At 33.3% G+C, this 25,049-nt stretch overlaps 2 protein-coding genes and 2 non-coding genes across 6 annotated transcripts; 2 read left to right on the top strand and 2 right to left on the bottom strand.

Annotated features, from left to right (window-relative positions):
• Positions 1–1,017: 1,017 nt before the first annotated feature.
• LOC11439331 (ankyrin repeat-containing protein NPR4) lies at positions 1,018–13,269 on the top strand. 3 transcript variants are annotated; one of them, XM_024776183.2, is made up of 7 exons: positions 1,018–1,550; positions 8,198–8,347; positions 10,450–10,596; positions 10,681–10,743; positions 11,125–11,238; positions 11,491–12,005; positions 12,438–13,269. In XM_024776183.2, exons 1-7 carry the CDS (start codon positions 1,061–1,063, stop codon positions 13,044–13,046), a joined length of 2,088 nt encoding a protein of 695 aa, XP_024631951.1. In that variant the 5' UTR covers positions 1,018–1,060; the 3' UTR covers positions 13,047–13,269. The 3 variants fall into 3 exon arrangements, with proteins under 3 accessions (XP_024631951.1, XP_003594020.2, XP_024631952.1); XM_003593972.4 differs by lacking the exon at positions 1,018–1,550 and adding an exon at positions 7,213–8,106; XM_024776184.2 differs by lacking the exons at positions 1,018–1,550; positions 10,681–10,743 and adding an exon at positions 7,213–8,106.
• A 1,017-nt stretch (positions 13,270–14,286) lies between these two features.
• Positions 14,287–20,051, bottom strand: LOC11432048 (uncharacterized). The gene is made up of 8 exons (XM_003593971.4): positions 19,884–20,051; positions 19,464–19,784; positions 16,572–19,009; positions 16,213–16,482; positions 15,493–15,573; positions 15,077–15,188; positions 14,934–15,000; positions 14,287–14,685 (listed from the first exon to the last, which is right to left on the bottom strand). The coding sequence occupies exons 1-8, from the start codon at positions 19,963–19,965 to the stop codon at positions 14,589–14,591; spliced, it is 3,468 nt and encodes a 1,155-aa protein (XP_003594019.1). The 5' UTR covers positions 19,966–20,051; the 3' UTR covers positions 14,287–14,588.
• Positions 20,052–20,141: 90 nt separating this feature from the next.
• TRNAP-AGG (transfer RNA proline (anticodon AGG)) lies at positions 20,142–20,213 on the top strand. Its single transcript has one exon. It is a non-coding gene; the product is annotated as a tRNA-Pro (tRNA).
• A 4,485-nt stretch (positions 20,214–24,698) lies between these two features.
• TRNAP-UGG (transfer RNA proline (anticodon UGG)) lies at positions 24,699–24,770 on the bottom strand. The gene has a single exon. It is a non-coding gene; the product is annotated as a tRNA-Pro (tRNA).
• Positions 24,771–25,049: the final 279 nt, after the last annotated feature.

The raw sequence follows: 25,049 nt of genomic DNA, 5'->3' as shown, positions 1-25,049 counted from the left end.
ATCATCGTCGTAGGAGATAAAAAATAAGAGAGAAAGAAAGATAAATAAATACACTGTCTGTATGTTAATGTTTAATTAAGACAACTGCTGTTGATTTTAGGCTACTGTTTGGTTCAAAATAAAGTTTGTTTAAACTTATGTTTTCAAACTTCAATCCAATTTGACCTTTTCGACTGTTCATGTGCAACTAAGTACAGGTAACTACAAGGCAACAAATGTTTCAAAAAGAACATTTCTTGTTGGGAAAATCAAACCTTTATATTTCTCTTTTTTTTTTTTTACTTTGGTTTTTTACAATGCAAAGCCAAAAAGGAAAGTATATGTTCATAGATATAATGTTAGAAGAAGCAAACAACAACTTCAAAAATAAAGATAAATATAATATCCTTAATGTGATAAAAGTGAGAGAGATGTTATGTGTATTAACCTAAATGCTTGCACAAAGTAATTAAGATGGAATCCTAATACCCTTCATTAACAAAAATGCTTGTCTTACACTGAAAGGAAAATCAAGTAAATTAAGTGAATTTAGACTGTGCAGCACATGAACAATGCTCCAAAAGTCAATTTATAACAACGCTATAACTGTTTCATGTCATGCTTTCCACTTCATTCTATATTCTTATTTAACTTTTTAACTACTCTTAGCTCTTGAAACGTGTAAATTATTATATATAAACAAATTTGAATTTCTAAATTGAGCAATCCCTTTACACAAGTCTAGCTCACTGACTTGAAAGACAATGATGACCTAGACTCGTGTTTTCAAATGAGAACAATATCAACTACCGATTTATTTACCAAATATTTAGATTACTTATTTAATTTACCCTTTAGAGTGAGTTAATCCTTACACATTCTTTTTACTTCCGACAAGCTTACTTCAACACATTCTTTTGTGAATATGGAAACAATAAAATAATATGCAAAGTGACTAGTTTTCTCTCTATATATGAGAACTAATTAAGCTCTTCAATCACAAAACTTGCTAGGCATATATATCATTAATACATTCATCTTGAAAAGAAAAAAAATAGAGAGAGGTTGGCTAGCTCTTAAAATGGCTGAAATTGAGTTTGAAAGTTTGTTTAATCATGCAATGAGAGGGCAATGGAGAGAAGTTTTAGAGTCATATGAGAAAACCCCTGAAGTATTGGAGGCAAAGATCACAGAAGCAGAAGACACAGTGTTACACATTGCTGTGTATGTGAGCCAAACATGCTTTGTGACAGCCTTGTTAGATAACATATGCCAAGACGTGTGCATGAACATCCTAAGAACGCAAAACTCGAAGGGAAATACCCCCCTTCATGTTGCTGCAGAGCTTGGGAATGTAGACATTTGCAACAACATAGCTAAAAGATGTCCTATCCTCATTTCGTATCGAAATTTCGAAGGCGAAACTCCTCTTTTCTTGGCAGCTGTTCATGGAAAAAGAGATGCTTTCTTTTGTCTTCATGGTCACCAACAGAACAAAGATGATGACTCACTTTCAATCAAAAACAATGGAGACACTATTCTTCATTCTACCATATCCAGTGAATACTTTGGTTAGTGTCATTGACTAAACTTCTATATGTTCATTTCATTTGTCTAAACATCTATATATTCATTTCATTCAAATTAATTAATACTATGTAGGTTTGGCAATTCAAATAATTGGAATGTATCCAAAGCTTGTGAATGCTGTAAATCATGATGGATTATCACCTCTGCATATTCTTGCTAGGAAGCCTAATTGTTTCAGAAGCTGCACAACGATGGTGCTAATTGAACGTATTATCTACACTTGTAAGTAACATCACTTTTCTTTAATATTCTTTCTATTAAACAAGGTTTTCACTCATTGTTTGATATGATTATTATATTTGGCCTCACATGATTTTATTTTATAATGTGAGGAATATATGCAGCAAGCATGGATACAAGAAACAGCCAAGGCCCAAAATAAAGCATATCTAAAATAGTTCAATTTATTTTTTTATTAAAGTGTGAAGATTTCATTAGTATAAAGTGAACTCAAGTCATTTTCAATAAGGATCATTAAACATGTTTGAATTTAATCCTATCTAACTTAAAAGTCATATAAAGAATGATTTGTAATTGGTCGACAATGTGAAAAGTTTTATATCAAAGGTGCATAAAAAATTCAAGATTAAGCTCGTCCAGTAATTCACATTAACAAGTGAGATAATTCTCATGCCTTAACATTTTCCTAGTAAGTGATGATAACAGGTGTTTGTGTCGTCAATGTCAGGTTCAATAGTTGATGAGGACAAGGAAGAAAGATATGACCATATTAACGAAGCATACACTCAGACTTCTCGTCACTATCCATTGAACTATGGAACATGCATGACCTTCTTATCTTTGTTGAATAGGTTTTTTAAAGTAACAAGTATGTCAATCTTCTTTCATTTAATTATTACTTGGTTGATTTTTTTTTCACCTTATAGTTATAGCCAGTATATTTACAAGCCTAACTTGTATATTATTGTTCTATTATATTACAGCAACACGAAAAGATACAAATGCTGCTGCAACTAGTGATGAAGAGAACAATTGCTCGAGAACTTCTGGTATTATAATTTCCTCTTGTAAACTCCTGATGCTAGTCCTACCTTCTAAACCACCAGGTCTAGCACAACTAGTTGGTGTACAATATGTTCAATTCATACTCAAAAAAAAAAGTCCTACCTTCAGAACATAAATCTAAATGTTTCAACGTGTATATAGCCATTTCAAATGTTGTAAATTCAAGGTTACTAGTAATTTTTATTTCGTCGAAGATTTTAAATCGTAGTTGTGTTTGCAATTATAAAAAAAATATTACGAATAAATGTGATTGGTGTGACTGTAAATTTGAGATAACATCTATTTTTATGTATATGTAGAGCAAGTGCAGGCAAAGAAAGAAAAGAAAAATACATGGTTCCCTCCCATTTGGGAACCCATGATCCAACTTCTAATCCTTGCAATGAAGGCCTTCCTAATCATTTCTGGTGTTGGTAAGTACATAAAATAACCACGAGTTAGTCTTCTCATTGTTGGGATACAAAGCCTACAATATCTTTATCGTCCTTGCAAATATAACAGTTTAATAAAAAACTTAATATTTAGTCCTGGAGTCACAAGAAAGTTTGATTATATTGATCCCCTAAAACTTAATATTTCTTCGCTTGTGTATTGTACATGCCAATATTTCTTCACTGTAGAATTAGTCCTTATATGGTCTATATTCTATAGACTATGGTTAATAAAAACTAGTATATTTGTAGGGAAGAAAAAATATTTAATCCATCCATATAAGAATTAGGAAATGCCTGTGATTTTTTTGTTTAACTGAATGGTATTGACATAGGAGCAACATGGGTAGAGAAAATCCAAAGGAGGAAGAAAAAACTTATTCGGGCTAAGCAAGTAATGAATGAACTGATTCAGTGCGCTTCTTTATACAAGTATGATTTTACAGGACCAAGTCCTCATGTTGAAGATCATGGTGGTGATAACATGGATAAAATAAAGAGCAATACAGAAAATGAGGCTATTGCGAAAAGGAGAACAGTGTCACCAATTTTAATCGCAGCAAAGATGGGAGTGACTGAAATGATTGAAAAGATTCTAGATGTGTACCCTGTGGCTATTCAAGATGTGGTCAGTCAGAACAAAAATGTTGTTCTTTTGGCCATAGAGAATAGGCAACCTCATGTATATAGTTTGTTAAATGAGAGGAGAATAATCAAGGAGACTGCATTTCGTCAATGGTAACGGTGCATTGCACCTTGCTGCTACTTATAGAAGGTTTAAGCCTTGGCGTGTACCTGGTGCTGCAATGCAAATGCAGTGGGAATACAAGTGGTATAAGGTAAAGAGTATTTCTCCATTTTTAATTATTTGTCTTCTCTTATATATAGTTTAGAAATCTTCACAAACTAGCAATTTGTCATGTCACATAGGACTGTTTAAGAAAAAAATGAACCAAGCCGCACTGAGAAAACCAAACTGTAATTGACAGTTCACGAACTTAACCAGTTTGGTGCAGTTCAATTCGTGAACTATCTGTCACAGTTTGGTTCTTTTAGGTGCAGTTCAATTCGGTTTTTGGTCTATTTAAACAATCCTAAGGTCCGATTTCGTTCGGATTATGGTTTTTCCTAGAAGTAATGATTATCAGTTAATAATAGCAATCTGGTACAGTTCAATTCACAAAGAATCAAGTTTGGTTTGAAACCACAGTACCGTTGAACCAAACCTTTATGCCAGACCAGTTAGCCTCTGTTCGATTTCGGGCGAACCATTTACAATTCGGTTTAATTTTACCGAACTGTTATAACAGTTGAAATTGGTTCGGTTTCCTTCCTAAACTCGATTACCGAACTGGTCTTAGTTTGAGGTATTATTTGTATTGTTGCTCAACCACAAAATAACATGGAGTATAATATTCAAGATATTCATGATGTTCATGTTTTTCAGCTTGTTAAGAACTCAATGCCACCAAATTTCTATGAACGTTATAACAAGGATGGGAAAACAGCAAAGCAAGTCTTCATTGAGACACACGCACCACTTGTAAAAGAAGGTAGTAAATGGCTCACCAAAACCGCAGAATCATGCTCGGTGGTAGCAGCACTTGCTGCAGCTGTTGCATTCACAACCTCAACATCTATCCCAGGTGGTCCTAATCAAAATAATGGTATACCACTATTTATGAAAGAACCTGCTTACAAACTCTATGCTGCAGCATCACTTGTTGCACTTTGCTTCTCTGTCACAGCTCTTGTTTCGTTTCTTTCGATACTCACATCTAGGTTTGAAGAAAAAGATTTTGTTGTGGACTTACCAAGAAGGCTTCTTGTAGGGTTGACTACACTCTTCACATCTATAGCATCTGTGTTGATCTCATTCTGTGCAGGACATTACTTTATTGTTGAACCCCAGCTGAGATTTGCATTTTATCCAATATATGCTGCAACATGTTTGCCTGTGTCCTTTTTTGCCTTGGTTCAACTTCCTCTGTACTTTGATCTGAGTTTGGCTATGTGTCGGAAGGTTCCTCAGCGCAGCTACAAAGTGTTCTTTCATGAATAGTAATAGTATAATCAAATCCCTTAGATATCTCCTAAATAATAAACACTTTCACACTATGTCTGTCTTAGTGTTGAAATATATCTTATTTCCTTGTATTATTGTTTATTTTTCATTATGTCGCTCCTTAAATTAAGGAGTTGATTAGTTGTATTCTCTCCTATAAAAGGAGCACCATTCTCATTTAAGGTGGTCTATGTATCACTACTCAGTAGTGCACTCTTAAACTATTCAAGATTATTGGTATTTCTAATACAAAATCATGTTTGTTCAGTTTCATGTACTTAGGCTTCTCATGATTGTTATGTTATGTTATGTATTAAATATATCTGATATGGATTGCTGGATGGTGAATTGAATTTGCTTTGACTTTGATTATCAATCATTGTTTGAACCATTTGGAATGTTGAGAAGGAAGACTGATTGTTAGTTATTGTTATATATTTAATATGTTCAAATTATTTTTTTGTTTAAGATTGATAGAAATTTCTATTGTACATGTTTTTACCATTTTTTATTGTCATAATTGGTAAGATTGATAGAAATTTCTATTGTCTAATTTGTTTGTTTAACAAATAGTTTGTAAATATTGCATTAGTATATATGAATGGATTGAATAGAATACGTTGGTCTATGAAAAAGTTTCCTTCTTATTTTCAGTGTCCAACTCAGTTTCAGGAAATTTTGTCCTATAGGTTTGTATAAGGGAACATGATTAAAGAATGAAGGATTAGAGGACTTTTGCACGGTGAAGGATCAAAGTTGAGCATCGAAGTCTTGAAAATTTGATATTTATGTAATCGTATGACAATGATTTGTTGCTAACTTTCTTTCTGAACTATGTAGTAATTTTATATTTTGACATATTTCTTTTTGTGATATGTAGTTCGAAAAAGTTATATGTATTTGCATTTATGGCCACACATTGTGAAATTTTGGTGAAATAGTAGCATAATTTAATTACATGCTTTCAAAATATTGTGCATTTTCATACAAATTAACTTAAACATCCAATTTATGATGCTTGCTAAGATTAAAGAAATTTTTATACATATTTTAGTATAACAATATAATGAGACTAAAATTCAAAGTGTCTCCGCTGTGTTATATTTTATAATTTGGTCAAGAATGATATGTGACAAAGATAATTTTAAATTTTTATGTTTATAATATGTGTTATGAGGATATTGTTTAAGAAATGCGTAATAAGAAATTTTGTTACCAAAATGTATGTCAAACATATAAAAAAAGTAATAATTACACAAATTTCTATATAAAAGGTACTCTTTTATTTCTTAAACAATTCTTTAAAGACACTTGTTAACATTATCGACATTATTAGAGCTCATTATTATATAACCATTGTGTACACACTTCTACCTATTCATCAATCAGACTAACTAAATTTATAGACACCAACTAAAATTCATAAAGCCTAAGGGAAACTATTAGTCCCTTCATCCCTTTATAGAACATGTAACAAAAATAACGGGTATTAAAAAAAAATTGTTGGAATAATAAATTTGTCTTAAATATACATGACTAATACTAAATTACTCTTTATCTATATAAAATTAATAAGGTCTATATATTGTGGATCATTTACAATGTTGGTCCATTTTAAATATTTGATGCTAAAATTAATAGAGCGGGATCAAACTGATTGACAAAAGCATGTTTAAGAGACAAAAATAAACGATTTAGAAGTTATGGAATCAAAATGAAACATAAAAATTAATTAAAAGATCAAATATCTAAATTAGTTATAAATATAATGTCCTTAATTTATTGGTAAAAGTGAGGGAGATATTATGTGAATCCTAGTAACAAAAGGATGGAATCCTAGTACCCTTCATAAACAAAAATACTTATCTTACATTGAAAGTAAAAGCAAGTTAGCTGAGGGAGAAAGTGTAGAATGTTTTGAATTTAGACTGTGCAGCACATGAGTAATGTTCCAAAAGTGTATCTGTAACATCCCTATAACTGTTGCATGACATGCTTCCCACTTCATTCTATATTCTTATTTAACTTTTTAACTACTCTTATCTCTTGAAATATGTAAATTTGAATTTCTAAATTTGAACAATCCCATTATGTAGTAAAATAATTAGTCTAATTATTGATATTGTTTATATTTCAACGTATCCATAATTTACTATTTAATATTTTCTTTTGTCTAAAAGTATAAGTCTAGGTCATTGATTTTGAAAGGTGGCGATGACCTAGACTCGTGTTTTTAAATGAGAACAATATCGATGACTTATTTAATGGTCAAATTTTTAGATTACTTAGTGAATTTAATCCTTACATACCCTTCTTACTTCCTCCAAGCTTACATCAAAGCATAAATTTGTGAATATGGAAACAATAGAATAGTATTCATAGTGACTACTAGCTCTCTCTCTCTCTATATATATATATATAGGTAGGTACTCATAAACAAGGAATATAACTAATTAAGCTCTTCAATCACTCTCACACACACACATGTTCTAACCATTGCAAAGCTTGGTTAGCTAGCTCTTAAAATGGCTGAGATTGAACTTGAAAGTTTGTTTAATCATGCCATTAGAGGGCAATGGAGAGAAGTTATAGAGTCATATGAAAAAAACCCTAAAGTATTGGAGGCCAAGATCACAAAAGTAGAAGACACATTGTTACACATTGCTGTGTATCTGAAGCAAACACTCTTTGTGACAACCTTGTTAGATAAAATCAGCAAAGACATGTGTTGGGACATCCTACGAATGCAAAACTCAAAGGGAAATACTCCTCTTCATGTTGCAGCAGAGCTTGGGAATGTAGAAATTTGCAACAACATAGCTAAAAGAGATCCTATCCTCATTTCCTGTCGAAATTTCGAAGGCGAAACTCCTCTTTTCTTGGCAGCTGTATATGGCAAAAGAGAGGCATTCTTTTGTCTTCATAGTCGTCATCAGGACAAAGATGATTATTCAGTTTCAAGAAAAAATAATGGGGACACTATTCTTCATTCTACCATATCCAGTGAATACTTTGGTTAGTGTCATTGACTAAACTTATATATGTTCATTTCATTTGTCTAAACATCTATATATTCATTTCATTCAAATTAATTAATACTATGTAGGTTTGGCACTTCAAATAATTGGAATGTATCCAAAGCTGGTGAATGCTGTAAACCATGATGGATTATCACCTCTCCATATTCTTGCTAGGAAACCTAATTGTTTCAGAAGCTGCACAAGGATGGAGCTAATTGATAGTATCATCTACACTTGTAAGTAACATCATTTTTATAAAATTTTCTTTCTTCTCAACCAGGTTTTGTTTTTGATATGATTATTATATTTTTGTTGTGAAAATATGATTATTATATGGAAAATGATAGATGGACCACTCTCTTTTGTACACACCTCATACCACTTGCTGATATGAATGGCAATTCTGTAATTTTATTAAAAAGCAAGGGGCAAAAATGATATTTCATGTTCCTTTTTCCACACCCTCTCTGAACTCTCTCCTTCCTCTCAAATCCAATCTGCATTTTTTCTTTTCTCTATGCTCCTTCTCTCTCCTTAGGCTGATCTATCTCTCTTTTTCTCTTCTTCTCTTTTACAACAACCATGTAAATAAAACCCAATCTCTTTTACAATCTGTTCTCACTCATTGAAGAAGCAAGAAAAAAACTCACCTTCAATGTTGAAGCAACACCAATTGAGATAAAAATGGACGCATTGAGGTAAGTACACAACGATGACAGAAGCAAAGGGGGAGGAGATCAACAAACGGCAACGGCGAAAATGACGGAGGAAATCGTATGGCAGGCGAGGATTGAGAAGAAAATGGTAAAGGGGTGGGAGAAAGAGAGATGGAGATGAGAATGGATAAGAGAGAGAAACGGGAAAAGCTTAATTTTTCTTTTCTTTTTGGTATGACTTGGCAAAGTCAAAAAAATTTATTATAAAAAATGCCACACAAGGGTGGTATGCCACCTAGAGTGGTATGTGTATAAGTACTCTTATTATATTTGGTCCCACGTGATTTTATTTTATACATATGAAGAATATATGCCTGCAAATAACTTTAAGTCTTTAACCAATTCTTTAGTCACACATTTGTCCTATGTATTGTGCTTTATTATATTATAAACTTATTTTTGTTTAGAAGATATAAAATATACTAAATTTTATTAATTTGATCGGTGGTAGAAATCATTAATCTCTTGTATGAATCATACGTGTCAACGATTTCTTTAGAGATTCAATTTGAAAAGTTATCAAAATACTAAATTTTACGATTTCGATCGATGATTAAAAAAAAACATTTATCTCGTGCATGAATTGTATGTGTCACCGATTATTTTAACGACTCATTTTAACAATCTTAAAAAATTCAAGTGTGAAAAATTATAGATATACAAGCACAAATGTTTGTTTATCACATATCATTTGGTTAAATTTAAAGTTTTTTTGTACCAAAAAATGTTAAAAGTTTTTTTAATATCTTCTAAATTAAAATAACTTAGCACATACAATTTATAAACGGGACAACTGTTTGTTTATCACTAATTGGAGATGATGATATGTTGATTGTTGAAAACCTTTAGAAGGAAGAGAGGGTTATTGATGATAAGAATGTTCAAGATGGAGTAAAAGTTGAAGTTGATAGTCTTGAAATTAATGATTGTAGTATAGACTTTGAGGCGGATTAATTCAAATGTATATCATTAAGAAACTAAACACATATTATATATATAATGATTTTTTGATATAATGTAAGTTTGTTAAATCAACAAAGACACAAAAACATTTTATGTGATTTTCTCAACTCAGAGGAGATTCGGATTATGTAATACCAAAATCTGAAAAAAAAAATGGTTCAAATTATATAATACAAACGAAGATAAAATGGAAAATTTCGAGGATGCGCCAGAAGTCGGAGGACCTCATCAAGCGTCGTTGAGCTGCACCTTTTCCATTTCCGCAACAAACTTCAGTCCAATGCTTGTAGCCAAAAGCTTCTCTGTGAGCTTGATTTAACTACACTTTTTTCTGTTTGATCTTCTCTGTATGGTTTTTCTTGTCTGTCTCATTTTCATCTCTTTCTGACTTGCATCTTTATACTTGAACAAAATCGATGTACTGTTGGTTCGTTCATCATTGCACCAACTATAAATTTTTTGATTAATTATAGTAGTGAGAGAAGGTTTAATTGCAGTGAGAATGTTATGTGCAAACGCACAATCAATCATAATTGTTATCGTTAGATCATTCAAAATATTTGAATTTAATCATATCTAACTTATCGGTTATACAAATGATAATGTAATAAGTTTTACACTCACAATACATCAAAATTAATCTTAGGTGCTTCTGTCAGTGTCAGGTTCGTTTGTTGATGACGACAAGGAAGAAAGATATGACCATATTAACGAAGCATACACTCAGACTTCTCGTCACTATCCATTGAACTATGGAACATGCATGACCTTCTTATCTTTGTTGAATAGTGGCTTTAAAGTAACAAGTATGTCAATCTTGTTTCATTTAATTACTCAACTGTTTTTTAACTTATAGTTATTACAAGCATAACTTGTCTATTATAATACAGCAACAGGAAAAGATTCAAATGCTGCAACTAGTGATGAAGAGAATAATTTCTCTCAAAAATTTGGTATTATAATTTCTTCTTGTAAACTATGATTCTAGTCATATACCTTCTCAACTTAAATCAAAATGTTTCAAGTTTTAAAATGCATTTGTGGTCGTAATTAATGAAATTGGAGGCCTAACTCATCCTTAAAAATTACATATAAATGTGAATGTAGCTGATATTCTGGTCGTGATGTGTACATATTGAGGCCTCTATTGCGGTCAGCATGACTGCGGACCACAATTAAAATCCATCTTATACAAATCAAGAATCACATTTAGGTTTTTAGTTTTATATTTTCATTTAGTATATGATGGTATGCATGTTAAATGTTAACTGCAATTGAAAGTTTCCAAATTTATGTAGATTTGAGATAACATCTATATGTTTATGTACATGTAGAGCAAGGGCAACCAAAGAGAGAAAAGAAACATTACCTGTTCCCTCCCAATTGGGAATCCATGATCCGACTTTTAGTTCTTGGAATGAAGGCCTGCCTAATCATTTTTGGTGTTGGTAAGTACATAAAATAATCGCCGTGCATTAGTCTTCTCGTTGTTGTTATGCAAAACCTTCAATATCTTTATCGTCCTTCCAAATATATCGATTTTAGGTTTAACTTTTTGTAAAACAAAGTTCGTTCACTTTTATGTAAAAACTAGATATTTGCAGTGATGAAAAAAAAAACATTTAATCCATTTATTTATATAAGAATTAGAAAAAACATGAACATTTTTTTGTTTAACTGAGTGGAGTTGACAATCATAGGAGCAACATGGGTAGAGAAAATCCAAAGGAGGAAGGAAAAACATATTCGGGCTAAGCAAGTAATGAATGAACTGATTCAGCATGCTTCTTTATTCAAGTATGATTTCACAGGACCAAGTTCTAATGTTGAAGAGAATGGTGGTGATGACATAGGTAAAATAAAGAGCAATACAGAAAATGAGGCTATTGCGAAAAGGAGAACAATGTCACCAATTTTAATCGCAGCAAAGATGGGAGTGACTGAAATGATTGAAAAGATTCTAGATGTGTACCCTGTGGCTATTCAAGATGTGGACAGTCAGAACAAAAATGTTGTTCTTTTGGCCATAGAAAATAGGCAACCTCATGTATACAGTTTGTTAAATAAGAGGAGTATAATCAAGGAAACTGCATTTCGTCAAGTTGATATCAATGGTAACAGTGCATTGCACCTTGCTGCTACTTATAGAAGGTTTAAGCCTTGGCGTGTACCTGGTGCGGCAATGCAAATGCAGTGGGAATACAAGTGGTATAAGGTAAAGATTATTTCTCCATATTTAGTTATTTACCCTCCCTATAATTTAGAAATTTTCACAAACTAGCAATTTGTCATGTTGCATGCTCCTTTATGGGAATCTAGCTTTTTTTTTTTGTAATCATGTTATTGATATGAAGTATCCACCTACTTTGTCAATGACAAATCTTTGTTGGAGAATATGATCACCTTTAGTATGTTTTTCCCTCTCGATCACCTTTTTTCATCCACATGGCTCGAACTATATTATATTTTAAGAGATGTGAGTCTAGTTCTACTCAGACCAATGTAACGTTGGTGAATTTAGTTTATCTAACAATTAACAGTTTGATTGAAACTTACATTGCTTGTTTTGTCCTAAGTAAAGTGGATTTCATTGTAACCTAATTGATTAAATTATGTTCTAGTCACTCATGATGTTTGTATTTTTCAGCTTGTTAAGGACTCCATGCCGCCTAATTTCTATGAACGTTATAATAAGGATGGGAAAACAGCAAAGCAGGTCTTCATTGACACACACGGACAACTTGTAAAAGAAGGTGGTAAATGGCTCACCAAAACTGCAGAATCATGCTCAGTGGTAGCAGCACTTGTTGCAAGTGTTGCATTCACAACCTCAACATCTATCCCAGGTGGTTATGATGATGATGGTATACCAATATTCCTAAAAAAGCCTGTTTTCAAACTATATGCTGTAGCATCACTTGTTGCACTTTGCTCCTCTGTCATGGCTCTTGTTATGTTTCTTTCGATACTAACGTCTCGGTTTCAAGAAAAGGATTTTCTTGTGGACTTACCAAAAAAGCTTCTTCTAGGGTTGACTACACTCTTCACATCTATAGCATCTGTATTGGTCTCATTCTGTGCAGGGCATTTCTTCATTGTTGAACACCAGCTGAGAACTGCAGTTTATCCCATATATGCTTTAACATGTTTGCCTGTGTCCTTTTTTGCCTTGGTCCAACTCCCTCTGTACTTTGATCTGAGTTCGGCTATGTTTCGGAAGGTTCCTCAGCGCAGCTACAAAGTGTTCTTTCACTAGTTGCTTCATCATTAGTTTAAGCAACTCTTATGATCAAATCCCTTAGATATATTATAAACAATAAACACTTCTGGACTATGACTATGTCTTAGTTTAAGAATTACTTTTAATTGGTAGGAAAGTGTTATGAGGAACGTTTGGTTCTCACTGTGCACTCACTTTACCCCATTACCATATATATTTAAGTGATATTACAAGATTATCATTGCACGGTTTCATCTTATCTTATTGATCAAGTGCAATCTTGTCCCAAAAGGGATTAAAGCATGTTTCATTCATTCTCCATCGTAACAAATACAGACTCAAGTTAAAGAATCTAATTACCTCACCCCACTTATTTGTCATGTTGGATTCATCTCAAACGAGGGAACCATGAAGCTAGAATATATTACGTAATACTAACAAGACTAAAAGAGTACATGTCTGCCAACCTCTGTCCTGAAAATACACAAATGTGTGGATTATTAATCATTCCATTTTGAGTAAATAGTATATTGCAAAATACTTGTTTTTTTCTTTCTATGGGATTATTAATCATTCCTAAAAAAATAAGTGTCGAAGGCCTTCCCAAAAAAATAAACGGAAGACATAATAATTGATAGTTATTACATAACTATTTTAAGTTATAAGGATGAAAGTGGGTTTTAGATAAAATAATAAGGGTAAAATTGGAAGAAAAAATGATAAGCTATAAGCTCAAACGCTACTTGAAATAGCGTCTGAAAAATAAGCTATAAGTTATAAGCTCATGTTGAGGAGGTTATCAAACAGGACTTTTTTTGTCATACGAGCTTATAAGCTCGTTTAGTGACCTTACCAAACAGACCCTAAATGATTTTAACCTTGGCAAACAGCAATCGCCAATTCAGTGTTTAATGAGTGTGTCATTCGATTCTACTAATCAGCCAACTATAAATGGCAGAACAGAATACTACCAAAATACTTACCTAAAAACGATTACCTAATTCATAGATTTGCTGTCGATTAGTATCTATTTGGTACTGTGTCCGTAAAACATGAGTTTGATCAAAAGTGCGGCAAAAAAACCATGTTGACGTAGAAGCTAGTATTTAGAGCTTCTGGAAATCACAGCAAAAATGCATCAAAAAGCGTTCAAACATGTTTGTGTTGTAAAAGAAAACCAAACACACTTAAAAGACAAATCCAACTCAAAATTTCAATTGGCAAGCACTTCCATATACACTAGGAGCATAACATTATAAAATATGAACACATCACATAGGATACCTCCGATTCATCGTACTATTTTTACTTAATTGCAGAAGCACTACCCAGGTCCACAGCTAATACTGGGATAGTATTACTTGCTCTTATTATTATTAGCACCACAATTCAATTGTTACAAAAGAATTGCAGAATGGAGCAAAATAACCGAAAGAAAAGAGGGAAAAAAAAACATTTCACATTATTCTCCGTGACAAATATACATTAAAAAAATTGTCTGGACGTGGACCAGGAAAAATCTACAAGTGGTCTAAACTAAATAAACGTCAAGAAAGTTGAGTGAAGAAACAAACAACTCTAATTGCACTTAGTCACAGGAGTAAATTTTCTATTATCTCTTTTCAACCATACAGTGGAACGGGTTTTCTTCACGTGGTCTGCAAAAAGAAGATGCCTGCAAACAAAAGGTGAATATCAGGAATGAACTACCATAAATATTAGCAAACATAACCTTAATCATAAAATTTGTGGTCTAGAGGAAGCAGTCGTGTAGAAGCACATTAGAAATTAAAATCTTGAAGCAGAAATTCCTGCACTAGGAATTGGATAAACCAAAAAGTTCTAAATCCCCCTAACCCAAAGGACAAGACCTGTGTTGAATGAAAACATTGTTCACGAGCACAAAAACAACAAACAACAAACCTTTCATACTCCAGCTTCTGAGTAACTATGCCATTCAACAATAATTCTGAACTGTACACCATAGCCCCTGCAGATGTAACACATAGCATTTTTAATCTTGCGCAGAGGATAAGTTTTTAAAGTCAAAATAAACAGTTTCTAACCCTTTTCAAGAAAAGGCACACAAGAGGCATAATCTTCTTCACATGATAGGATCAGAAGATCATCTGGAATTTTATGGTCCTTCAAAGCAGATCTGCCAACCCTCTCCACTGCCTAGGAGACACGGTCAAAAGCAAAGAGATATTAGGGGGGGGGAGAGATAGAGAGTTCAATTATACGAACATGGATCTGTGTTTCTGAGCCCAGGAGACAACAATAGACAATTTCACGATTAAAAATCAGTAATGAACCGCAATACTAACTCATAATAAAATTAGAATGAAGTTAACAAGGAAAATTCTGTTTGATCTAGCAATTGTTCACGGAAAAACATGGAAACGAAGAAATATTAAACATATATTTTTCTTCAACCACAGATGAGCATAGCTGGAGAGTAATCACAAAGAAAGATGCAAACCTGGCCATGAACTGCCGATACTAAACTTGAAATTATCTCTTTACTGGGTTTAGTATTTGGGGTGATCAATACTCTTCGACCCTGCAGAAAATTATGATGATTCATCAGGAGCAACAAAAAGAAAATGCATCTATTTGTATTTGAAATAGGCGTAATTAAGATTTTGTCCTTCGAAGTTTTGCATTAATTTAGGTTCACTTAGTTTTGGTGCAGTAATTAATCCACTCTAGCAGATAATGAGACACGCAATCTTTTTTACTAGAGCCGGCACTAAATTTTGCAACACCTTGTTTGCTAACCAAGGTTACAATTAGACGATGCAGCACAACTTTACATCATCAAAAAGTATAAGATCAACACCAAAAAAAAAACAGGTTGCTTAATCGCATCAGGTCGAAAAATAAGGAAACACTAAACGATTGATGCTAGAGGGACATAAATGAAAAGTTGTTAAATTAAGAGGATTAAAAGTCCTAGTGAGGCATATATATCAACAACCAAGTCTTTATACCATTGGGTAGGGTTTGCAAGTCATATATACAGATATATTCTATATAGTATAAATTAAGTGAGGTCAGATGCATACCATGACCAAGCAATATTTGCATAGGTGGTCAACATAGAAATTACTTAAGATATGTGATCAATCCAAAAGGTCAAATAACTTACTACTAATGGTCAATATTTGATCCTTTCTTATCATGAGTTCCACATATTTACCTCTAAAAGCGGATGCTTGGATGCCCGTGCTAGTGAGACTGGCATGCTGAAACCAAACTCCTTTTCCTTTTTGGCATCCCTCAATATATAATTTTTCTCATCCATAAAACAGTTAGCTTGTCCACAGCTCTCAATCCACAAGTGTGTGACCACCGGTTTTCCAAAAGCAATAGCTTCTAACATATTCCGTGTACGCACAAATTGATCTGTTATGAAATGGGTTGCATCTGCAACTGAGGATGCTACAGAAACTCCAAGTCGTGCTAGTATCTGTAATAAACACGAGAAACAAAATTTAACTAAAACCGAGCTACATGTATGTATTTGCACATAGGAGTTTCTAAAAATTCAGACCATACCTTTTTCTGATGCTTAATAATATCTTCATCCAAGTGGCGGCTGTAAAGAATTCGAACATCACTCATATCCTTCCTCTTCCTTGAATCCTTAGAGGGAGTAATTAATTCGGGTCTACTGGCACTTAAGCTACGCATTTCTTTAAGAAGATCCTTACGAAATACTTTGTGAAGGCATGATTTTGAAAGATTTCTATTGCATGATTTCTTGAAATAATCATCACCCATACAAACAGGCGATGCATTGTTCACGGGTGTCTTGCAATTAGCTGGAGATGTGGTAGCCAGGTCAGGCGACTTGTATCCATCTCTTGGCGATTCATTTGGAATGGCAACCTTCAAATTTTTGTTGGAGAGCCAGACATCTGCATTATTTTTAACATTTGAATTCAGATTTAACTCCAAATTTTTTCTTTGCATTTGATCTTCAGAAGGTACTACCAAACCACCACATGAAGATGAAGAACTGGGGTTATTCACATGTGATTTGACAACAGAACGAGTCCTCATTTTTCTCTTCCGCGTAGTAGATTTCTCAATAACTTCAGTTTGCTGAAATGACTTAGATGAACCTTTCCCAATATCTTCTGTTTGCTTGAATGACTTAGATGAGCCAGCTAAATTCTCAGATCCTTCATCATGATTAGAAAACTTATTAATCCGAAGAGATCTCCTTCTTCTAGGATAATCTAATGTATCCACAGCAACGCCATTACCAATATTTTCCTTTGAAGCAAATTTCTCCTGTTGACACAATTCAGCAGTATCATCTACTGCAAAGTGATCAGAAGAACCCAGAGTAGATTCAGGACCCAACCCTTTGGCTGCTTGTAGAGCAGCTCCGCTACTTTTCTCATGGGGGTCAATCCTTGATGCCCCTTCTCTCAAACTTTTCAATGATGTGTCCACTGCTAACGACCGTCTAGTTCTACGAGCAATTGGTGTACAATGAAAATCATCACCATGAAATTGTTTTTCATTGACAGTACTCCCTCCATCATTACTTTTGAGATTATTTAAATCACCAAGCTGATGTCTTTTTAAAGCTTTGGCTGACTTTCTTCTCTCACCGACCGGAGACGACACTATTCTACCATTTTCATTAGCACCAGATGTTTGGTTGCCTTCTGCATTTAGCTTACTCTTCTTTGATCTGCTCACCACATTGCTCTTTTCACACTGCCCAACCTTTTTAGTACATTTCTTTGATAAACCTGAAGTTTGCAAAACTGATTTAACATCAACTTTCCTTTTCCTGTCATACTTTCCTGTATGTTCCTTTGGTGTAACTGGCCCCATTTTTCCAGTGGAAGAGTTATTGAGTTGATAAGATGACCTGCTTCTAGTAACACGAGTGGCATCATTAGTAACATGATCAACAACCTCCACAGTGTTGTATAAGGCTTCCATAGCTTCAGCAGCTATTTGAGTATCTACACCTACATCCAACATTTCATGTCCAACTTCATTACTATTAGGACCCATCTCTCCTCTGGAGCAATTGGCGTCAACTTGTTCATCCAATTCATCAGCAATATTCCTTTCCAACTTTCTTGTTGCTCCTTGTATATTATCATCCCTTATTTTCAGATTATGCATCCCCAGTCTTGATTCAGATCGAGCAGCAGTCTTCCTTTTAACTGGGATACTTGATTGTTCTTCCTCTTCCTCATCACCTTTTGGTCGGCGTGATTTGATCTTCCGGCATCCTGGCAAAGATCTTGGCCTATGAGTTCCATCCTCAAAGAAATATTCCTTTCTTCTTAGGTATATACCTCCCCCGCTTTCATCCTCGTGGTTATCATCCCAGTCATAAATCTCAGTCTGTTTAGCTCTGGTTTTATCATTAATTTTCTTGGACAAACTTTGTGGCCCTTTTATGCAAGGAAGTGGTTCTGACTTTTTCTCCTTATTAGTAACATGTGTAGTTTCTTCATCCAACTCCATAATATTACTATTGATAAACCTATCTATACAATCAAGAGCATTGAGCTGAGATAATTCCCCGGGCTCTTGAGAGTTAACATAGCTTAACCTTTCCAATTCTCCATGGTAGTCAGGTAACTTATCCAAGCTATCTCCTTTGTTGAAATCATCGTTACTGAGAGAAGCTTCATTTGTTTCAACAGGTAAATCATCATAGGAAAGTTTTCTCACTGTCGTTCTAGCAGAATTAGACATACTTCCACTCTTAAATCCCTCAATTTCTACATTGTGTTTCTCATGATTGACTTCCTGATCAGCTTCCCTAACCTTCTCAGAAGATCCAAGAAAGGATTCTCCTTTATTCTTTACAGCATGTGGTTCCTGACAAAACTGATTCATACCCATTACAGAATTGGGCTGATCTTCGGTATGTTTTGAATTCATACTTCGCTTAGCTAGACCAACTTCCCGCAAAGATTCTGCACGGAGAAATGTAAACCGCAGTGGCATTGAACCTGAAAGAAAATAAAAAATTTGCTACAGGATCAAAAAGATGAAGAATATTCACAAGAAAATAAATCAGAGAATAGTTAACTTTTCAATGCATTTAGTCCTTTGGTGAAAGTGAAGATAATCACACAATAGTTGAAAATAAAATACTTTATAAAGACGGTGATGCAAAGAGGGCCATACCATTTAAAATAAGGACAAAACTCACGTACATTACCACAGGTGCTACTATCACAACTCATCTAGTCATACCACACATTCAACGCAACATCCTCGTCTATACTACGGTTTATTTATTCTAGTGTTTGTTCTTTACTGCCAAAAACTCTGTCTCATCACTAACTTCAAGGAAACCAACTAAAAAATATTTTTTTAAGGCAAAAGTAGTAAAAGATTAAAAACTTGATTCACATACAAACTTAACAGTTACTAATGAGTGTTAAAAAAGTAATCAATTACCAGAAGAAGTGTGTTTCTCGTCACTACTACGCTCATTAAACGATCGATTAACATCATCCTCACGATCCGCGGACCCACCACTGTCCCTACACTGATGATCATCAACACCCTCATCATCCACATCCTCCAAAACCTCAGTTCCATCAGATTCATACCCTTCACCCAACAACTCCGTATCAAAATCATCAAACTTCTGAGTCTCACCAGCAATATCATCAAACACTTCAGTTTCATCACCAAGATCCACCGCCTGAGTTTCATCGTCATCAAACGGCACCGTATCTTCAAAGAATCGATTTTCTTTGTCATCCTCGTATTGACCTAAGATTAAATCAGTTAAAAAACAAAAATTGAAGTAAAATTGAAGGATTATGTTAAAAGATAGATCGAAGAATCGTAGAGAGAGAGAAAGAGAATTACTTGAGTGAGAAGAGGAATCGTCATCGAATGGTTGAGTATCTGAAGTGTTTGCGTGAATTCGATGTTCTTCGTCTTTCGCCATTGGAGTTATCAATCGAAAAAGAAAACCCTAAAATTGAAAAATTGAATTAGGGCACAGAAACTGAGAGAAGAAAAAGAAAAGGGATCTTTTTTTGGAGGGAAAAGGTAGCGGGTTTTTTTTAGAGATAGAAAGTGTTATAACTATATAAATGTTTTATCTGAGAATTTAATTAAAATGGGCATTTGGTCTAGTGGTATGATTCTCGCTTAGGGTGCGAGAGGTCCCGAGTTCAATTCTCGGAATGCCCCTTTTTTTAAGGCAAAAGTAGTAAAAGCTTAAAAACTGAACAGTAAAACTTTTGGAGTTTTTTATTGCGTTTCCTTTTGTTGCAAATAATAATGATCGGTCATATACATTGTTATTTTCTATTGATATGAGTTGGTATTTATGTTTTAAGTTCTTAGCATGGTGGCTTAAGAATCCATTGACAGGGATGAGTTGGATATAAAGCATAATTCATGGTAAAATACTTGGATTAGTTGGATATAGAGCATGTTTGGATTGAACAAAATGATGAAAACAATTTAGAACATGCTCATGAGCAAATTTTGACTTATGTTTTAAGTTTTTATTGATGATTTATGAAAATAATATATAACTTATATCGAAATAGTCTAACTTTATTGATAAATACTTAGAAATAGTTAGACTCTAGAATATAAAACTCAAAAGGAATGGTACAAAAAACTTTAAATACATTGACCGTATTTTTTTAGAAATGCTTTTGAAACAACGTTTTAAACAACTTACACCATATAAAACTAGGGTTTGAAAAGCTGGACTAGCTGGTTGGATCAGATAAGTAATTGAACCATATTGAACTGACCAAAATTGATGAATTAGGGCTTCTGGCAAACCGGTCGAGCCAATACTTAACCTCCTTATTTATAATGATTGTTGGCGGTACCCTTTATTATGTATGGATGTTAGGGAGTAATTTTTTCTTCTCGTTTTTTTCATTGTGCTTTATGGCAATAGACTCATAACATTGTATTTCTTTTGTGTGGTTCTCTTTGGCACACCTTGTGCGAGTTAAACCACTCTTATTGAGTTATATTTCATTTTGATTTCTTAAAAAAAATCTTAACCTCCCTATTTTTAATATAAAAAGCTGAAAAATATAAAATGTATCTCTATCTCGAATTGAATAAATATATTGCGGCAGGAACGTACTGAACTTGAATAAATATATTGCGGCAGGAATATGTTGAACTTGTGCATAGAATTGATAAACAAAAATAAGTATTTACCGCATAGTCTGGGCTAGTGCCCAGGCTCGGCTCCAACTTTCTTTGTAGCAAGCTCAACCATTACTAGAATTTTTAACTTTTCCTGCGGATTTTTGTGTAAATTCCGCAGGAAACACATTTCCTGCAGATTTTGCCAAGGATTTAGGTTCCGCAGGAAAGATATATCCGTAGGAAATGTGAAATTATCTGCAGGAAATGTGAAATTATTCGCAGGAAGGAACTAACGTTTTGTGATAAAAAATTTGCCCAGGCTCTATAAAATTCCTAGCTCCGCCACTGATTTACCGCAAGCATTTTACCGCTAGGCTATAGTGCTTGATGTGTTTCTAATTTTGTAAGGATAGATTAAACTTGTTTTGAAGTTGAATTGATAAATATCAAGTATTGATAGTGAGTTTAATCCATCTTTATAAAAATAGCTTGTAAGGTGGGGGATACCACTCCTAATAAGCTCTAATCAACCCTTATATTTTATCTATATAAAACTTGCTATATCTAATAATATAAAGATATATTTATGATTACCGACATCCTAACTATACTCACACTTTAAAGATTAATATCTCAAATTCGTCCTTGAATTTTTAAAAATCGGACAAATTCGTCCATGAATTTTGCCAAATAGCTATTTTGTCCTTGAATTTATAAAATTTTCAATCAAATCAGTCCCTCCGTTAAGTTGGTCTGTTAACGGTGGTGACGTGTAACGTTAACCTCTTACAAGGCTTACCACGCCAGATGCCACGCAAGTAGGGACCAAGTTGATTGATTTAGAGAAAATTGCCAAGGACCAAATTGATGGATTTTCAAAAAATTGTCAACGGCTCTTTCTCCTCTTCCTCATTAACGGCTCTTTATTCCCCAAATATATAAATTTGGAACCCTAATGTTATAATTTGTCACCTAGAGTTTAAAATCCCCCAAATTTGTTCCATGAATTGATGTCAATGTTCTTCCCCAATTCAAAAAACTTAAAACCTTAATTTTTTTGATTCAATTCGAAATTCAAAAATCAGTGATCATTGTTGAAGATTCAGTGTTCAGAAATGATGGGTGGTGGGCGTATGGGCAAAAACAATTACAACAGTCGGTCTTCATCTTTAAGCTCTGTGTACAATGATGAGGTGAGAGAGCTTCAATGTTGGTGTCCTAAAATTTGTGTTGTAAGAAAAGACAACACTATCAACAACGGTTATGTGATGTGTGAATGATTTGTTTAAATAGTACTGATTTTGTCTTTTGATTGTATAGGATGATGGTGAAAATTGTAAATATTTTGTGTAGGTTGATGAAGCTGACGAACTAGGCTATTTTAAAAACAATGGTGTTGGTCATGGAAGAAATGCAAGGTTGACGGAGAAGCCAAGAGATAGGGGGAGAGAAGAGGTTTGGAGGGCAAGGTTGATGAATAAAGTTGATTGTGTAGGAAGTGAGCTTAGGTTGATTAAGATATTGATAGGAGTATTTTGTTTGATTGAGTTGTTTAAAATGCTATTGTATTGTGCCAAGTCCATGTAATGTTGTAATGAAAAGAGGTTGTCAATGAATGAGTCAAACCTTTCTGTCAAAAAAATTCAATCAAATTGGTCCTTCAATTGTATACATATTCATCAAATCGATCCTCAAATTAGTGAAAATACCATCAAATATGTCCTTGAATTTTCACAACAGATATCACTGTGATCCTTGGTGCATACATTTGATGAACAAAGTAAAAAGTAAAAGACAGACACTTTGATTATAAAAAGACAGACATTTGCATATCATCATAAGTTATATATTTGATGTTCATAAGTCATTACATAGCCAAACAATAACATGAAATAGCCATAAATCATCAAATAATTTGATGTTCTTAAGTGATTACATATCCAAAAAAGCATAAACTAAACAAGTCCAAAAAGCATTAATTAAACTAGTCTAACAACATAATTTAAACATGCATCAATGCTTTGGAAATCCTGGACTTAGGATAAACTCCATGTATTGGGGTTGAGTAGAAGCGGATGATCCAAAATTTGGATTTGGAACTCTAATAACTTCAGGAGCAGTTGGATTTTGTGTAGCGGGACCCCTTAGCGGTGTTTGTTTATGCATGCCATTTGCAATCACTGGTCCTCTCATGCCATATCTCCTTGTACTCATTCTCTGCAAATAATATCAATCATATCAGCCCTTAAATTATAACAAAATCCATCAAATTAGTTCTCAAATTATGACAGTAAGTCTCAAATCGATCCATGACAACACAGGTAATAAAGGGGTATAATTGGAAACACAGGAAAAATTACACTGAAAAGTTAAATCTCGAATTTTTACCATTTTCATCAATTTAGTCCTTGTACACGTGGCTGCCTTGTTGACACGTGTACAAGACAACACATCATGCAAGAGGATACATCATCACCCGTAACAGAGCTTTTGGACGGAGGAACCATTTTGATAGACGTCTGTAAAATTAAGGGACTAAATAGATATTTCGCAAAATTCAGGAACGAATTTAGCCAATTTTTTAAAATTCAAATATGAATTTAAGGTATTAGTCCGCTTTAAAACCAACAATTATTTCTACCCAAAAAATGAATTATCTGCACCCCACACAAAATTTATTGAAATGCGAAAGGGAAAAAAAAACAATGGGGGATAGAGACTTAAATCCTTGAAACAAGGTACGTGTCATTTCTCTTTCGTTATCAGTGTTAAATTTAATCTAGGAAAATATTAACTAGTGCCCTTAAAACACTCTTTAAGGATCATAAATAACAAATATTTATGAAAATACATGTAATTATTGCATTGAAAAACAAAATATTTGACTTTTTTAAATGATAATTGATTATTTTAGTATGTTTAAAGAGTGTCCCGGGGACATCGTTAACAAGACCCTTTAATATATTGTGAGAAGAAGGATGAACCCATAAACTTTACAAATTGACAAAGTTGATATGCTTGAGCTTGACAAGAACCAAGAAAGCGTTTAGAATTATGAATTACTGTGTGGATTATGAATTTATGATGCATGACCTGAACTAAGATTACTAGACAAAGCAACATTAAAAGTAATAGTTTTTTTAACATTTCAAAATAATGGTTAATCAAGATTTATTTTTATTTTTTATTCATATAAATAGAATATTTTCTATAATGGATAATCAACATTATAAGAATATTTTTTATGCACTATCAGCTAAAAAACATACTACAATATCAATTAATGACAAATCATCTATTTGTATGACTCTTAAAGTAGATATAATTAAAATCAAATATTTTTGAACGTCTAATTGTCGTGATTAATTGCATTGTAAACAATCGTACATTGTCAATACATATCAATCAAAATCCATTTATTAATATCATTTTTTCTCTAAATAATTCTTTAAATAGGGTTAGATTTATAAAAGTATGGTTTCTTACCCAAAAAATTTATGAGAAAAACTAAATTTGTTAAAGAAACAGTAATGAATTTATTTCAAAATAAAAGGGGCATTCGGAGAATCGAACTCCGGACCTCTCGCACCCAAAGCGAGAATCATACCACTAGACCAAATGCCCTTTTGTGATATGAAAGTACATGTTATATTCCTAATCGTAGCGAAAGAGCAACAAAAACTACAGAAACAAATATCTTATATCAAAGCATTGCCATCATGCATAATAATAGTCTGGTTTTTTCAAAAGCATGATTTAAAACATGCTAGTATTGTACTTTTTTTTACGCAGACATGTTATAGTATTATACATGGAATATTAGTCCACAAATTTACAACAAATGACATAGTCTACCAACATTCTTTGGGTTAACATATTCAATTACTACTATTTTACGAATTC

Source organism: Medicago truncatula, chromosome 2, assembly GCF_003473485.1.
Source record: "Medicago truncatula cultivar Jemalong A17 chromosome 2, MtrunA17r5.0-ANR, whole genome shotgun sequence".
Classification (NCBI taxonomy): domain Eukaryota; kingdom Viridiplantae; phylum Streptophyta; class Magnoliopsida; order Fabales; family Fabaceae; genus Medicago; species Medicago truncatula.
Note: the sequence above shows the minus strand (reverse complement) of the source record. Positions and strands in the feature narration are given on the sequence as shown.

Coding starts and splice junctions, on each gene's coding strand:
- LOC11439331 (XM_024776183.2), top strand. CDS start 1,061: ATGGCTGAAATTGAGTTTGAAAGTTTGTTTAATCATGCAATGAGAGGG. Junction 11,239..11,490: donor CCTAATCATTTTTGGTGTTG/GTAAGTACATAA, acceptor TGACAATCATAG/GAGCAACATGGGTAGAGAAA. Junction 12,006..12,437: donor GGGAATACAAGTGGTATAAG/GTAAAGATTATT, acceptor TGTATTTTTCAG/CTTGTTAAGGACTCCATGCC.
- LOC11432048 (XM_003593971.4), bottom strand. CDS start 19,965: ATGGCGAAAGACGAAGAACATCGAATTCACGCAAACACTTCAGATACT. Junction 15,189..15,492: donor TATCGGCAGTTCATGGCCAG/GTTTGCATCTTT, acceptor CGTGTCTCCTAG/GCAGTGGAGAGGGTTGGCAG. Junction 15,001..15,076: donor TGTGCCTTTTCTTGAAAAGG/GTTAGAAACTGT, acceptor TTACATCTGCAG/GGGCTATGGTGTACAGTTCA.